Source organism: Cyprinodon tularosa, unplaced genomic scaffold (assembly GCF_016077235.1).
Source record: "Cyprinodon tularosa strain WSP-4 unplaced genomic scaffold, ASM1607723v1 ctg1423, whole genome shotgun sequence".
Taxonomy (NCBI): Eukaryota; Metazoa; Chordata; class Actinopteri; order Cyprinodontiformes; family Cyprinodontidae; genus Cyprinodon; species Cyprinodon tularosa.
Genome location: NW_024038247.1, coordinates 867 through 16451, shown reverse-complemented (window position 1 = coordinate 16451; position 15585 = coordinate 867). Strand labels below are relative to the sequence as shown.

General features: G+C 41.7%; 2 protein-coding genes across 3 annotated transcripts; one reads left to right on the top strand and one right to left on the bottom strand.

Annotated features, from left to right (window-relative positions):
• The first annotated feature begins 212 nt into the window (after positions 1-212).
• Positions 213-1882, top strand: LOC119779099 (spidroin-1-like). The gene is made up of 2 exons (XM_038278634.1): positions 213-504; positions 618-1882. Exons 1-2 carry the CDS (start codon positions 213-215, stop codon positions 1880-1882), a joined length of 1557 nt encoding a protein of 518 aa, XP_038134562.1.
• A 1450-nt stretch (positions 1883-3332) lies between these two features.
• On the bottom strand, positions 3333-15257 carry LOC119779100 (septation ring formation regulator EzrA-like). 2 transcript variants are annotated; one of them, XM_038278635.1, is made up of 18 exons: positions 15160-15257; positions 15029-15076; positions 14827-14874; positions 12913-12960; positions 11413-11460; positions 11282-11329; positions 11080-11127; positions 10718-10765; positions 9220-9267; positions 9089-9136; positions 8887-8934; positions 4737-4808; positions 4583-4630; positions 4391-4438; positions 4136-4316; positions 3945-4046; positions 3795-3872; positions 3333-3695 (listed from the first exon to the last, which is right to left on the bottom strand). In XM_038278635.1, exons 1-18 carry the CDS (start codon positions 15240-15242, stop codon positions 3498-3500), a joined length of 1290 nt encoding a protein of 429 aa, XP_038134563.1. In that variant the 5' UTR covers positions 15243-15257; the 3' UTR covers positions 3333-3497. The 2 variants fall into 2 exon arrangements, with proteins under 2 accessions (XP_038134563.1, XP_038134564.1); XM_038278636.1 differs by lacking the exons at positions 8887-8934; positions 9089-9136; positions 9220-9267.
• Positions 15258-15585: the final 328 nt, after the last annotated feature.

The following is a 15585-nucleotide window of genomic DNA, read 5'->3' as shown; positions in this document are numbered from 1 at the left end:
CAGGGATGAGGGCGATCATCCGTCAGGGACCACGCCAATCAGCCGTCAGGGGCGAGGGCGGTCAACCATCAGGGACGAGGGCGATCAGCTGTCAGGGACGAGGGCGATCAGCCGTCAGGGACGAGGGCGATCAGCCGTCAGGGACGAGGGTGATCAGCCGTCAGGGATGAGGGCGATCAGCCGTCAGGGACGAGGGTGATCAGCCGTCAGGGATGAGGGCGATCAGCCGTCAGGGACGAGGGCGATCAGCCGTCAGGGACGACGCCAATCAGCCGTCAGGGACGAGGGCGGTCAGCCGTCAGGGACGAGGGCGATCAGCCGTCAGGGACGACGCCAATCAGCCGTCAGGGACGAGGGCGGTCAGCCGTCAGGGACGAGGGCGATCAGCCGTCAGGGACGAGGGTGATCAGCCGTCAGGGATGAGGGCGATCAGCCGTCAGGGACGAGGGCGATCAGCCGTCAGGGACGAGGGTGATCAGCCGTCAGGGATGAGGGCGATCAGCCGTCAGGGACGAGGGTGATCAGCCGTCAGGGATGAGGGCGATCAGCCGTCAGGGACGAGGGCGATCAGCCGTCAGGGACGAGGGTGATCAGCCGTCAGGGATGAGGGCGATCAGCCGTCAGGGACGACGCCAATCAGCCGTCAGGGACGAGGGCGGTCAGCCGTCAGGGACGAGGGCGATCAGCCGTCAGGGACGAGGGTGATCAGCCGTCAGGGAGGAGGGCGATCAGCCGTCAGGGACGAGGGCGATCAGCCATCAGGGACGAGGGTGATCAGCCGTCAGGGATGAGGGCGATCAGCCGTCAGGGACGACGCCAATCAGCCGTCAGGGACGAGGGCGGTCAGCCGTCAGGGACGACGCCAATCAGCCGTCAGGGACGACGCCAATCAGACGTCAGGGACGACGCCAATCAGCCGTCAGGGACGAGGGCGGTCAGCCGTCAGGGACGACGCCAATCAGCCGTCAGGGGCGACGCCAATCAGCCGTCAGGGACGAGGGCGGTCAGCCGTCAGGGACGACGCCAATCAGCCGTCAGGGACGACGCCAATCAGTCGTCAGGGACGAGGGCGGTCAGCCGTCAGGGACGACGCCAATCAGCTGTCAGGAGCGAGGGCAGTCAGCCGTCAGGGGCGAGGGCGATCAGCCGTCCGGGACGAGGGCGATCAGCCCTCAGGGACGAGGGCGGTCAGCCGTCAGGGACGACGCCAATCAGCCGTCAGGGACGAGGGCGGTCAGCCGTCAGGGACGACGCCAATCAGCCGTCAGGGACGACGCCAATCAGCCGTCAGGGACGAGGGCGGTCAGCCGTCAGGGACGACGCCAATCAGCCGTCAGGGGCGAGGGCGGTCAGCCGTCAGGGACGACGCCAATCAGCCGTCAGGGGCGAGGGCGGTCAGCCGTCAGGGACGACGCCAATCAGCCGTCAGGGACGACGCCAATCAGTCGTCAGGGACGAGGGCGGTCAGCCGTCAGGGACGACGCCAATCAGCTGTCAGGAGCGAGGGCAGTCAGCCGTCAGGGGCGAGGGCGATCAGCCGTCCGGGACGAGGGCGATCAGCCCTCAGGGACGAGGGCGGTCAGCCGTCAGGGACGACGCCAATCAGCCGTCAGGGACGAGGGCGGTCAGCCGTCAGGGACGACGCCAATCAGCCGTCAGGGACGACGCCAATCAGCCGTCAGGGACGAGGGCGGTCAGCCGACAGGGACGACGCCAATCAGCCGTCAGGGGCGAGGGCGGTCAGCCGTCAGGGACGACGCCAATCAGCCGTCAGGGGCGAGGGCGATCAGCCGTCAGGGGCGAGGGCGGTCAGCCGTCAGGGACGACGCCAATCAGCCGTCAGGGACGAGGGCGGTCAGCCGTCAGGGACGAGGGCGGCTAGCAGGAAGGGCTTTCCCTCCTGCAGGGGTTTCTGCCTTAGACGCCCTGGCTGCCATCGCCAATATGTCTTTATTAAATAAACACTTTTGGAGTAATCTTACTGTCTATCTGCCTTGAATACTAGGTCCTCTGTTCTGAGCCTTCACAGACTAACAGTCTTTTATTTCGAGAAGCATTCTTTTTATTCCAAACACTCTAACAGAATAATAACCTCCTTTCAATTAGACACCTTGTAGCACTACAGTTTTGAGGCCTGAATGATTGAAACTCAGCCCTCATAAACCTGTATCTATATATGTACCTAAATATATGTAAAAGCCGATGAATCGGAGATGGATTTTTTCCCACCACATCTCCTTTACTGGAGTGTCAGGGTCAGTTTCCTGAAATGTTAAATGATGTTCATTTAGGTCTGCTAGAATCAAAGGGCAGTCATATTCAGGGAGAACAATTCCTCTATCCTTGTCCTCTCCATCATATTATGCAACTGTTTCCCAGACAAAATTGGGATCCTAAAAAACTCAATGTATGATAAAACACCAACTGCAACATGCACTGAAGAAGTGAAATACATGTAAGGCCTCCATGTAAGCCCTGAAAGGCAATTTAGGAAAAAATAAATAGATAATATCACTATCATGTTGTTTTTTTCTTCTATGAAACACAAGTGAAAAGGTTATTTTTAAAAACAAAATCTGCAGTTTTTGTTTTTGTAATACTTTATTGTGCCACTTGAAGGACTGCAGTGAAACCACAGATCCTCACTAATGGTTGTAGAAGCCAAGCTAAGCAACTGAAATGTAGACATTTCAGCTTCACTCTGCACACTCCTGCTACAGTATCAGCCATTCCAAATGGCCCCTCCCAGTCAAAAGCCAACTGAATGGCCGCAAAATCCCCTCAGACTTCCAACCTCTGGCCCCTCTCCTGGGCATGCATACTTTTTTACTCATACTCCACCCTTTCACTGAATTACAGAGTCTGACGCCTCTCTTTAGACCTTCATGTCCACAAATCATGACAGAAAGATATTTTAATACAAAGATTGATGTCCTAACCCATCAAGGAAAGTAGGGACTTTTTAAATGGCTACTACTGTTCATGCCCATACCTCTGACAATTGTAACACCTCAGTTGAGGTAGGACAAACTCCCTCACAGGATAGGTCATACAACCTACGTTCACCTTCTCTGAGACAAAACCTTAAACAGGCACATGAGAACATGTGAACTCCTGAACTGAGACCTGAGCTGACACCCTCTTCCTGGAAGGTAGTAGGGGCGACCACATAATGATGCAAGGGATGCATGTCTATGTTGATCTCATATGTTTTTCTGTAGTGGATGTTTTTTTCAAGGTGGAAAAAAATGAACAAAGATTTGGAAATAACTCCTGGTATTGACACTAAACACCAGCAGGTATGTTTCCCTGCAAGAAATCCAACTTCAAACTTAAAATAATCCCAGATTTATTATTTTTTTTCTCCAGTCATGTTACTATGATACAAATAAAGGCAAAGGAAAACCCACATGGACTTAACTAGAAATTAAAATGATTAACTATGAAGCAGGAAGTGATGTCAGAATGTGTTCTCTGCAGTGGTGCATCTGCTTCCTCTACAGGACAAACGGTTGGATGTCTCGAGGAAAGATATCCCAGGAGTCAAACCCAGGAAAGTGGTTCTTCCAGTCAGGCTGAAGAGGAGGATTATTTAAAGCCATCAAGCAGCCCAGCCAGTAGCATTCAGAGGCCAGAAGTCTGAGATCCTCCTTCACTTCCTCTGGAAACTGACCTCCATGTTCCAGGAAACCAGTCTGAGGAGGAATTATTTAATGTTAAACACTGATTGCTCCATTCAAGTTAAAAATGAAGCTACATCCTGTTTGGTTTCCAAAGATCATCAGCAAACAAACCTTAAAAAGATCTTCTTTGCTGGTGTGGAACAGCGCCATCTGCAGGCTCTGAACTGTTAGCTGTCTGTACTCTTTGACCTGGAACACATGAACCATGCTGCTCACACATCTCCTCCAGCTGTTTAATGAATCTGCTCTAGAGTCCGGTACCTTCTGAGGAGTCGGTCCACTGCTGGACCTGGTCTCCTGGAACACCTCCTCTATCTGCTGCTTCCTTCTCTTCATTTCTTCTGCTGCATCTCCAAAGGTTCTCTACAGAGGTCAGTATATTATCCGTCCCATGAGACACTCAGTGTTATAAAGTCAGGCAGGTGAACTTCCTGACAGCAGCTTTACTCCACCTGGATCAGATCTTTGGCCTCCTTTGGCCCGATCTTCCTGGACTTCAGCCGATCTTTGATGTTCGGCCACTGCAGCAGCCTCAGGTTGTCGTACATCTCAGTCAGTCTGGTTTTACTGACCGGGTTGTTCATGCTCTCAGTGTTTCCTGTTTTAAGGGAAATGGCCACCTGTGCTGCCAGTCTGTCAAACAGTTACAGTCTGATTATTTATGCTGCAGTTCAATAAATATACTTTACCAGCTCTCTGTTCAGTACCTGTCTTTAACTGATTTCAATTCTTTTTCTTTTTGTTCTGCAGCAGATCTGTGGAGGAAAAAAATAAAGCTTAGAGGAACATCACATACATTCTATTATGATCAAACACTAATCTAATATTAGCAAATCATTAGGTTAGGTATAGCTCGTAACTAGCTTGTAACAAAATGGCAACATAAACATATTTCTTACCGAGCCTTATAGAGCTGCTTTTTGTAAAACTTGTCCATCTCAGTCAAACTGTGTTAAAAAAAACAAAACACACAAGATATTAAAATAAATAGTTTTCTGATCACTGGTTATTCATGGTGTTTTTAGGATTAATGAAAATAAAAATAAAAAACACCTTTGTTTATGTTCACATCCTTCTGATTTACAATGCTGAGGGCTGGATCTCAAAGCTGGTGCTTCCTGCAGTCTTTAAATGGAGAAAAAATATTTATCATCATTTACATGAATGTGTGATCATCCAAAAACCACAAAACAAAAGAGACTGCGGTGATTGTGAGCAGAGCCTCAAAAACTTTAATCAATAAAATTCAGATAAAAAAAAAAGATAAAAAGTAAGTTAAAAGGAAAAAGATAAAAGAAGAAAGATAAGAATGCAGGCAATCAAGAGCAGCAGAGTCAATGGGTCAATCTGTTAAAAGATGCGCCCTTGGCAGGCACAATGGAGGGCATGGTCCACCCCAGCGCTGGATCCTCCTTCCAGCACGCTGCGCGTGTGGGCCACTCCAGCATAGCTGGCCTTAGCGAGGTCATCTCCAACACGCGCCTCTCGCCAGCGTGCCTCTGCGCCTCGCTCCCGGGGGCTCTGGCATTATGGTGGCTTAGGGACTTCCTGAGGGTCGTCTCTCCTCCTCCCTTGGTAGTGTGGATTTCCTTGGTTGGCCCCTCCTGGGCGCCTTTGCTCTTGGGGTCCCTCTGTTCTTGGGGTCCCTCTGGGTGTCTTGGGCTTTGGGTCCCCTGGCGCTCGCCTCAGTGCTCTGGAGGGGCACGTCTTCAGCTCTTTACAACCACTTTTGAGCATTTTTCCTTTGGATAAACTTTACATGCACAAGTGCAATCTCACAAATAACTACAGGTGCTTGGTTCCAGGTACTCAGAGATTCACTTCCATACAGAAAGCCCACATTCATATCTTCAGGTAACACAGAGTACATGTCTGACTAAATAATACTACTTATACTTCGGGCGATAGTATCAAGGTGTTGCTGTATTGTTTCTCTTATACTATATCCGTTGGTTGAGCTGTTCTTTTTACATCTCTCTGAAGGTGATGAAGCAAGATTTATAATAAAGCTATTAATATGTATAAATCGAGCGTAACTCTATGGCGATAGCCGTACTGCTCCACCTGTGAAAGTAAAATCTGTTGGGCTCTTTTTAGCATCAAGACAATTATTCTTATTGCCATATTGCCAGACAGGACACTGTTAAAAAAAAACAGTATATGGCTATAGATTATACATTGTATATAATATATTGTATGTTTTATATTGTATATACATATAGATTCCTTATTCTGTGTATATATATCAAAATTGTCTGCACAATCAACAGCAAGTAAAATTCCTTGTAAGTTCAAACCTACTTGGCAATAAATGTGATACTGAGGGACAAATCTTACTTCTTAGAAAATATTTTGTCCCACCTTGGGCATGAAAAATCCAAACTATACGCTCTCTTTTTACTATGTTAGATTCAACCCTGTAGTGGGATATTTTGATTCCTTTATACCTCTCCCTCTTAAATCCAGAATATAATTTAAAATCCTCCTTCTCACATATAAAGCCTTAAATGGCCAAGCTCCATCTGATATCAGAGATCTGATTGTTCCTTATGTTCCTAACAGAGTTAATCCTAACTACAGTTACCATAACGATATACAGAGCATTATTCAGATATCTTCCAGCAGCTCTAATTGTTCTCCACGGCAAAACAAACAAAAAAAAAGAATGGAATCTGTTCATTTTCATAAACAAAGTGACGCGTGTATGATGTCATCCGCGTGCGCCGGCTACCATTCATTCATCCTGTCGGCTGAACTGCTGCTAGTTTTCCTCACATGCCTGGAAGATGTCTAGTGCTGCTACCACAGATGATCTCGCTCTCCAGATGAACGATTCAGATTAGCTAGAATCAATAGAAGGGGTAGAGCGTAGCCGCCTGTGGCCCGGGCTGCCCGTCACAACTCCAGTCCGGTGCGTGGATGATGTCATTCACACTCCGCTTTATTTTAAAAAAATATGAATATAAAAAATCTAACGGTGGATGTCTGGGGGACAGTGATTGGCCTCCATGTTCTGAATGCTGGCGTACCATAAAGAATAAATGATGAACAGTTTAGTTTGTGCCTTCAAGTCGTTGCTCATAGGAAGACGTTACTGGATATAACCTAACGGAATATCTTCAGAACGGCTCCAAATGACACTAAACTCATATGGGAGAGTAGAACATGATGGAATAACGGAAAATCAAGGGACCGATGTAAAAAAAAAAAAAAAAAAAAAAAAAAAATCTGTTTTTGCTGTCACTGAGAACATTAATTCTCTCCAACATATTTATTTACTTTTAAAGTTATTTTCCTCTTACATATTGCTTTACTTCCTGGTATTAAAAATTAATAATAATAATTCAATAATGAACCATTTATTTTTGAAGTACAATACTAATATTGTTAAACGTTTTTGTTACATTAGTAATTCATGCAGTTCAGATGTATTTATAATGTACTTTGTTGGGAACTCTAGTGCACTATGATTTATTGAAATGACATGGTTCTAGTATTTTCAGGTATTTTTGAATGACAAGCTAAACTTTGAAATAATACTGAATCTCAGGCACAAAGCCTGGAGGCCTTGAACCAGGCAGGTAGGCTTTACCTGGACATTTCCACCTGTGTCAGGCTTACACAAGGCTCTTGCATCTATTTTCAAAATTTTACTGTCAAAAATCTCACTAGTAAATGGCCCAATCTGCTCCTTTGATTTCTGCTCCCTTCTTTCCACCTTTGCAATGGAAACTGACTCATTTTTTTTTCTATGGAGTAAAAATTATTCCCTTAAGTCATATAAACTTTTTGGAGTGTTTAAATCTCTGAGTTTGATTACATTTATTTAAGTACTGATAACATCTTTTCACATCATAAAATTTTGAAACAAGGGAAACATAAGAAGCATATTTAATATTTATATGAACTCAAAAGAGAGTTGATGCTGTGCTGTAAACATAACCAATTTTTCCACAGTCCATGACAAAGCAATTGACTTTAGTCACTGTCTCATGTATTAGAAACTAGAGAGAAATACGTAATCTTCTGGATGTAATGTTTCTGGGTTGCTTTCATCTCAGTCAGAAAGATATAAGATACAACAAATAGCAACTCTTCACAACAGAAATGCTGCAGGAGCTGTAGTGAATTAATGCTGCACCAATGAATAGAATATAGTGGATAAATGTTTCACAATAAATAAATTTATGTTATAAAGGCCAAAGAGCCCAAAGTGTGTGCTCCAACATGGATAAAAATAGAGCAATGTGTGCAAGGCCATCTGCTGGCACTGCGCTTTGAAGTTTGAAGATAAGATCAGGAGAGGAAAAGACAGGTAGTGGAAGAGGGACAGAGGTATTGGACTGGATCCAAAGCTTTAATGCTGTAAGGTTGCAAAGATGAGGCCTTTTGATGAAGAAGTCATACACATTAAGAATGTATTATTTTGACATATCAAGGTTGCACCGCGAAGCTGAACTATAGTATGATATATTGTGTTGTCATATCAAAGTAATACAACAAAGTCATACCACGCTGTGTTTTAATGAAATTTTGAGCATTAAAAGTTATGCTTAATGATTTAATGAAATGTTATGAAACATAAGTCACACTGGATAAAACGTTGTTTTGACATATTGATGATCAAGGTTATAATGAGTTTTTGATTTAACTGCAATATATGTCACCATGACCTGTAAAGAAAAGGCTTTGATAGATCAGAGAAAGGCTTTAATTAAAATATATTAAAAAAATGGTTTGGAGGTGGGTTTTCCACCGGTAAGATAAAAGAAATTGGAAATACCTGTGGAAAATAGTACCTAAGATTATGCAAAATAGGAGGAGCTTGGGGGAGGAGCCCCAAGCCCCAGGAGTGAATATAAGCGGGACTGTCTCTGTATGTTACTTCAGATGTTTACCGGTATGCATCTCGGGTGGTTGACCTGTGTTTTGCAATAAACCACTCTGGACCTGGACCCAGCTGCCTCTGCCTGTTTTTTGATCATTGATTGAAGACTTTTCAACTGCTTTTTGAGAACTTTGAATTTTTACAAGACTTAGCATAAAATTTTAAGTCGTTGGGAGGACATTCCACGACAGAACATTATACCATGTTGTGCCTTTCTAAGGTTTTCTAGCAACATATCAACAATTACATCAGTTTAGAAAATAAGAATTCAAAAAGTTTAAACTATCTTGTTTTCTTTTAGCCTGTTAGCATTACCTTTGATTGGCTGATTTTACTTCTCCTTGTTTTTCTTCTAAAGCAGACCTGTAGTGGAGAAAATAAACCATTTCTACATTTTCTGAGAAACACTAGAATTAATTGCCATCCTCATTGAAATCCATAAAAAGCTTTAGGAAGTGGAATTGATGTTTGAAGTTATAAGTCATTAATGTGAATGCAGACTCTGAGCAACACTAACCTGATTTTCTGGATCTCACTTTCATTAGAAGCTTTTGTCTCAGTCAGTCTGAGTTTAAGATAAAACAGATCATGTTCTTCACAGCACAGAATCACCAGTAACAGTATGTTATCTTCTTGTGTCAACAATACCTTTTATTAACTGATTCTAGTTCATCTTCTTTCTGTTTGAGCTCAGACCTGAAGAATAAATGTTTGAAAATCCTCAAGTGCATGTGTACTGCAACCCAGCTCATACAGAAACTGGGCAACAAAACTTTCTATATTAAAACTAAATATTGACCACAACTTCTTCTGTCTGACAAAAGTCCAACTTAAAGGTATTAAAGAGGATTTTAATCAGACATTGAGTTTCAAGATTCTTCTAAAATGAATTAATTGATGGATGACATTCTTGCATTTATGGTATCCCCCCCCCCCAAAGAAATTAATCCATAATCTCTGGCCGTGGTGGGGCCTACAATACATTAGCAAATCCACTTTGCTTACTGTCGAAAGTGGATTGGCTACTTCTTTGTCAATCAAACATTTTGCGTACGTGCCGCCATGATGTTATTTACGTAGGCTCCAAGCGTAACTCATACGCTGTTTAGCTAGCGGTTATCCATTACGCGGAAGCATGAAGAAGTACTCCTATGCTCGTTTGTTGCCTTTTTTGAGCTATTTGTTTAATCTTTTGTTTAAACTGGAGCATCAATGAGAAAAAATAATTATTACAAACCTAAACGGTAAAGAAAGCCTTTTGTCGAGGCTAAGGTAATTAGCAAGACGGTTAGCATTAGCTATGGGTATCGAACATCTCTGAAGGTAAAAAACTAATTTATGTGATGATTTTCTCATCATGGAATATTTTTATTATAAATATGCTGGATTACCTTTAATGCATAGACCCTTACGGACAAATAGAATATAAACAATATAAAGATTGGATTTATAATACGGCCTCAGGATCGCTTCAAAGGTAGGAAGTCTGGGCTTTATTCTAGAAATTCTGTTTTAACAAGCTACTATATCTTCATCAATTGTGCTTTGGTGCTCATGGTGTCCATAAAATGAACTTGGTGGTTGAATTGTGGAAAATCGAAGCTTTCTAATGATGTATAACATGTCTATATTGGTAAATGTTTAACCAGTGTTATTTTCTAGCTTACGGCTGTAAATAAACCAATGGGAGCGTGGTTGTTACGGCAGACAGGTATTTCTCAGCTTTTATCTGTCTACCAAAACTCTCAATTTTAGGGCATCCATGCATAAGAAATATGAAGACATTGAGAATATGTTTAAAATTTCCCTTTTCATTTATATTTAAATTCATTTCCTCATCAGTTTGCGAGAAGGGAGGTAACTCTCGACAGGCAGGTATTTCTTGGCATTTCAAAGAGTTTCCAGTATAAAGAACTTTCCCAAAGGACGGGCCACTGACGCATGCGCACAGTTCCAAAATACACAAATAGCCGTTGGACATATCTTCCACCACAGTATCCTCTTTCATGCATTTAATGATCTTCTGTGAAGTTAAACCCGGATCCCTGGATGCCAGAATTATAGAGGTACTCCAAGCCCTCCTCCACATTTCAGTAAATATCAATGTGATTGAATCATTTCAAAGTCAACTCTGAGAAACACTTACTTCACTTGATGGAGCTCTTTTTCAAGAGAAGTCTTTGTTTCTATCATTCTGTGGTGAAGACATCAGAATAAAAGCCTTTAATACGACACATTTGGAGTCAAATCTCAGAAGTGATGAGTGAACTGAGACTCTGTAGTGTTACAATAACTGGTAAAGATAATGATCATTTGTTGTATCTGACCACAGTCTGTGGTCAGATACAACAAATAGCAACTCCTCACAACAGAAATGCTGCAGGAACATTATGCCATGTTGTGCCTTTCTAAGGTTTTCTAGCAACATATCAACAATTACATCAGTTTAGAAAATAAGAATTCAAAAAGTTTAAACTATCTTGTTTTCTTTTAGCCTGTTAGCATTACCTTTGATTGGCTGATTTTACTTCTCCTTGTTTTTCTTCTAAAGCAGACCTGTAGTGGAGAAAATAAACCATTTCTACATTTTCTGAGAAACACTAGAATTAATTGCCATCCTCATTGAAATCCATAAAAAGCTTTAGGAAGTGGAATTGATGTTTGAAGTTATAAGTCATTAATGTGAATGCAGACTCTGAGCAACACTAACCTGATTTTCTGGATCTCACTTTCATTAGAAGCTTTTGTCTCAGTCAGTCTGAGTTTAAGATAAAACAGATCATGTTCTTCACAGCACAGAATCACCAGTAACAGTATGTTATCTTCTTGTGTGAACAATACCTTTTATTAACTGATTCTAGTTCATCTTCTTTCTGTTTGAGCTCAGACCTGAAGAATAAATGTTTGAAAATCCTCAAGTGCATGTGTACTGCAACCCAGCTCATACAGAAACTGGGCAACAAAACTTTCTATATTAAAACTAAATATTGACCACAACTTCTTCTGTCTGACAAAAGTCCAACTTAAAGGTATTAAAGAGGATTTTAATCAGACATTGAGTTTCAAGATTCTTCTAAAATGAATTAATTGATGGATGACATTCTTGCATTTATGGTATCCCCCCCCCCCCCAAAGAAATTAATCCATAATCTCTGGCCGTGGTGGGGCCTACAATACATTAGCAAATCCACTTTGCTTACTGTCGAAAGTGGATTGGCTACTTCTTTGTCAATCAAACATTTTGCGTACGTGCCGCCATGATGTTATTTACGTAGGCTCCAAGCGTAACTCATACGCTGTTTAGCTAGCGGTCCTCCATTACGCGGAAGCATGAAGAAGTACTCCTACGCTCGTTTGTTGCCTTTTTTGAGCTATTTGTTTAATCTTTTGTTTAAACTGGAGCATCAATGAGAAAAAATAATTATTACAAACCTAAACGGTAAAGAAAGCCTTTTGTCGAGGCTAAGGTAATTAGCAAGACGGTTAGCATTAGCTATGGGTATCGAACATCTCTGGAGGTAAAAAACTAATTTATGTGATGATTTTCTCATCATGGAATATTTTTATTATAAATATGCTGGATTACCTTTAATGCATAGACCCTTATGGACAAATAGAATATAAACAATATAAAGATTGGATTTATAATACGGCCTCAGGATCGCTTCAAAGGTAGGAAGTCTGAGCTTTATTCTAGAAATTCTGTTTTAACAAGCTACTATATCTTCATCAATTGTGCTTTGGTGCTCATGGTGTCCATAAAATGAACTTGGTGGTTGAATTGTGGAAAATTGAAGCTTTCTAAGGATGTATAACATGTCTATATTGGTAAATGTTTAACCAGGGTTATTTTCTAGCATACGGCTGTAAATAAACCAATGGGAGCGTGGTTGTTACGGCAGACAGGTATTTCTCAGCTTTTATCTGTCTACCAAAACTCTCAATTTTAGGGCATCCATGCATAAGAAATATGAAGACTTTGAGAATATGTTTAAAATTTCCCTTTTCATTTATATTTAAATCCATTTCCTCATCAGTTTGCGAGAAGGGAGGTAACTCTCGACAGGCAGGTATTTCTCTGCATTTCAAAGAGTTTCCAGTATAAAGAACTTTCCCAAAGGACGGGCCACTGACGCATGCGCACAGTTCCAAAATACACAAATAGCCGTTGGACATATCTTCCACCACAGTATCCTCTTTCATGCATTTAATGATCTTCTGTGAAGTTAAACCCGGATCCCTGGATGCCAGAATTATAGAGGTACTCCAAGCCCTCCTCCACATTTCAGTAAATATCAATGTGATTGAATCATTTAAAAGTCAACTCTGAGAAACACTTACTTCACTTGATGGAGCTCTTTTTCAAGAGAAGTCTTTGTTTCTATCATTCTGTGGTGAAGACATCAGAATAAAAGCCTTTAATACGACACATTTGGAGTCAAATCTCAGAAGTGATGAGTGAACTGAGACTCTGTAGTGCAGAGATGGCAAAAGTACTCACTTTCCGTACTTGAGTAAAAGTACAGATACTTGTGTTAAAAAATACTCTGGTAAAAGTGGAAGTACTGATTAAAGGAATAGTACACCCAAAACATGATTAGCCTTCATTTTCTACTCACCCCCATGCTGAACAAAACTCTGGAGTACTTTTTTGATATCTCAAATGCATCTGGAGATCTGGGAGGCTTCTTGCTGTCTGCTGACATTCAAATAATGGAGGTCTATGGTGCCCGAGACAGAAAGGTCCACAAAAGTCCACAAAAACGTGTCAATATTCCTCCATACTGCTCGTCCAATGTAATCCAAGTGTCCTGAGTGGGTAGCATCCAGAATTTACTCGAAACGAAGTCATTTAGAACGTTTTTAGAGCATAAACAGTAGTGTATAGGATTTCCTAATAGCGCCCCCATGCGCGCTCACGATTCTACGGAAGCCGGCAGACCAAACCGGAAGTCAGCGTCTGCTCTGCCAGTAATGCAAGCGTAGAAGAAGAAATGTGCTGTTTACCTGTGCAAAGAAAGAAACAACGAAAGAAAAATGTCTGAGGACTTCAGTGTTGAGGAAGAGCATGAGTTCTTTGCCGAGCTGAATGCGCTGACGCTGACTTCCGGTTTGGTCTGCCGGCTTCCGTAGAATCGTGAGCGCGCATGGGGGCGCTATTAGGAAATCCTATACACTACTGTTTAGGCTCTAAAAACATTCTAAATGACTTCGTTTCGAGTAAATTCTGGATGCTACCCACTCAGGACACTTGGATTACATTGGACGAGCAGTATGGAGGAATATTGACACGTTTTTGTGGACTTTTATGGACCTTTCTGTCTCGGGCGCCATAGACCTCCATTATTTGAATGTCAGCAGACAGCAAGAAGCCTCCCAGATCTCCAGATGCATTTGAGATATCAAAAAAGTACTCCAGAGTTTTGTTCAGCATGGGGGTGAGTAGAAAATGAAGGCTAATCATGTTTTGGGTGTACTATTCCTTTAAGCTTCTTTACTCAAGTAAAAGTAACAAAGTACAGGCTTGTAAATTTACTTAAAGTATAAAAGTAAAAGTAGAAACCACTTTTTTCATGCCGTTGCCTACATTTTAAATGGATGTCTGCCAATAGGACTAGATCTCCGTTGTGTTCATTTTCAATCATCTCGTCGTCCATGCTACTATGCTAACACCACCGCCACCAAGCTGCAATGATTTGCCTCGAATGAATACCGCCGAATCTGTCGATTCATCTTGTAGTGGTGCGTCAAATGCAACGTAGAATCCCATCCAATTAGATTAAATTTGGTATTGATGACGTGAAAAATAATAACAGTAACTCCATTGAAATGACTGAAAACTAAAGTAACGAGCCAATTTTTTTAAATGTAAGGAGTAGAAAGTACAGATATTTGTGTAAAAATGTAAGGAGTAGAAGTAAAAAGTCGCCATAAAAATAAGTAGTAAAGTAAAGTAAAAATATCAGAAAAATCTACTTGAGTACAGTAACAAAGTATTTGTACTTCATTACTTCCCATCTCTGCTGTAGTATTACAATAACTGGTAAAGATAATGATCATTTGTTGTCTCTGACCACAGTCTGTGGTCAGATACAACAAATAGCAACTCCTCACAACAGAAATGCTGCAGGAACATTATGCCATGTTGTGCCTTTCTAAGGTTTTCTAGCAACATATCAACAATTACATCAGTTTAGAAAATAAGAATTCAAAAAGTTTAAACTATCTTGTTTTCTTTTAGCCTGTTAGCATTACCTTTGATTGGCTGATTTTACTTCTCCTTGTTTTTCTTCTAAAGCAGACCTGTAGTGGAGAAAATAAACCATTTCTACATTTTCTGAGAAACACTAGAATTAATTGCCATCCTCATTGAAATCCATAAAAAGCTTTAGGAAGTGGAATTGATGTTTGAAGTTATAAGTCATTAATGTGAATGCAGACTCTGAGCAACACTAACCTGATTTTCTGGATCTCACTTTCATTAGAAGCTTTTGTCTCAGTCAGTCTGAGTTTAAGATAAAACAGATCATGTTCTTCACAGCACAGAATCACCAGTAACAGTATGTTATCTTCTTGTGTCAACAATACCTTTTATTAACTGATTCTAGTTCATCTTCTTTCTGTTTGAGCTCAGACCTGAAGAATAAATGTTTGAAAATCCTCAAGTGCATGTGTACTGCAACCCAGCTCATACAGAAACTGGGCAACAAAACTTTCTATATTAAAACTAAATATTGACCACAACTTCTTCTGTCTGACAAAAGTCCAACTTAAAGGTATTAAAGAAGATTTTAATCAGACATTGAGTTTCAAGATTCTTCTAAAATGAATTAATTGATGGATGACATTCTTGCATTTATGGTATCCCCCCCCCAAAGAAATTAATCCATAATCTCTGGCCGTGGTGGGGCCTACAATACATTAGCAAATCCACTTTGCTTACTGTCGAAAGTGGATTGGCTACTTCTTTGTCAATCAAACATTTTGCGTACGTGCCGCCATGATGTTATTTAC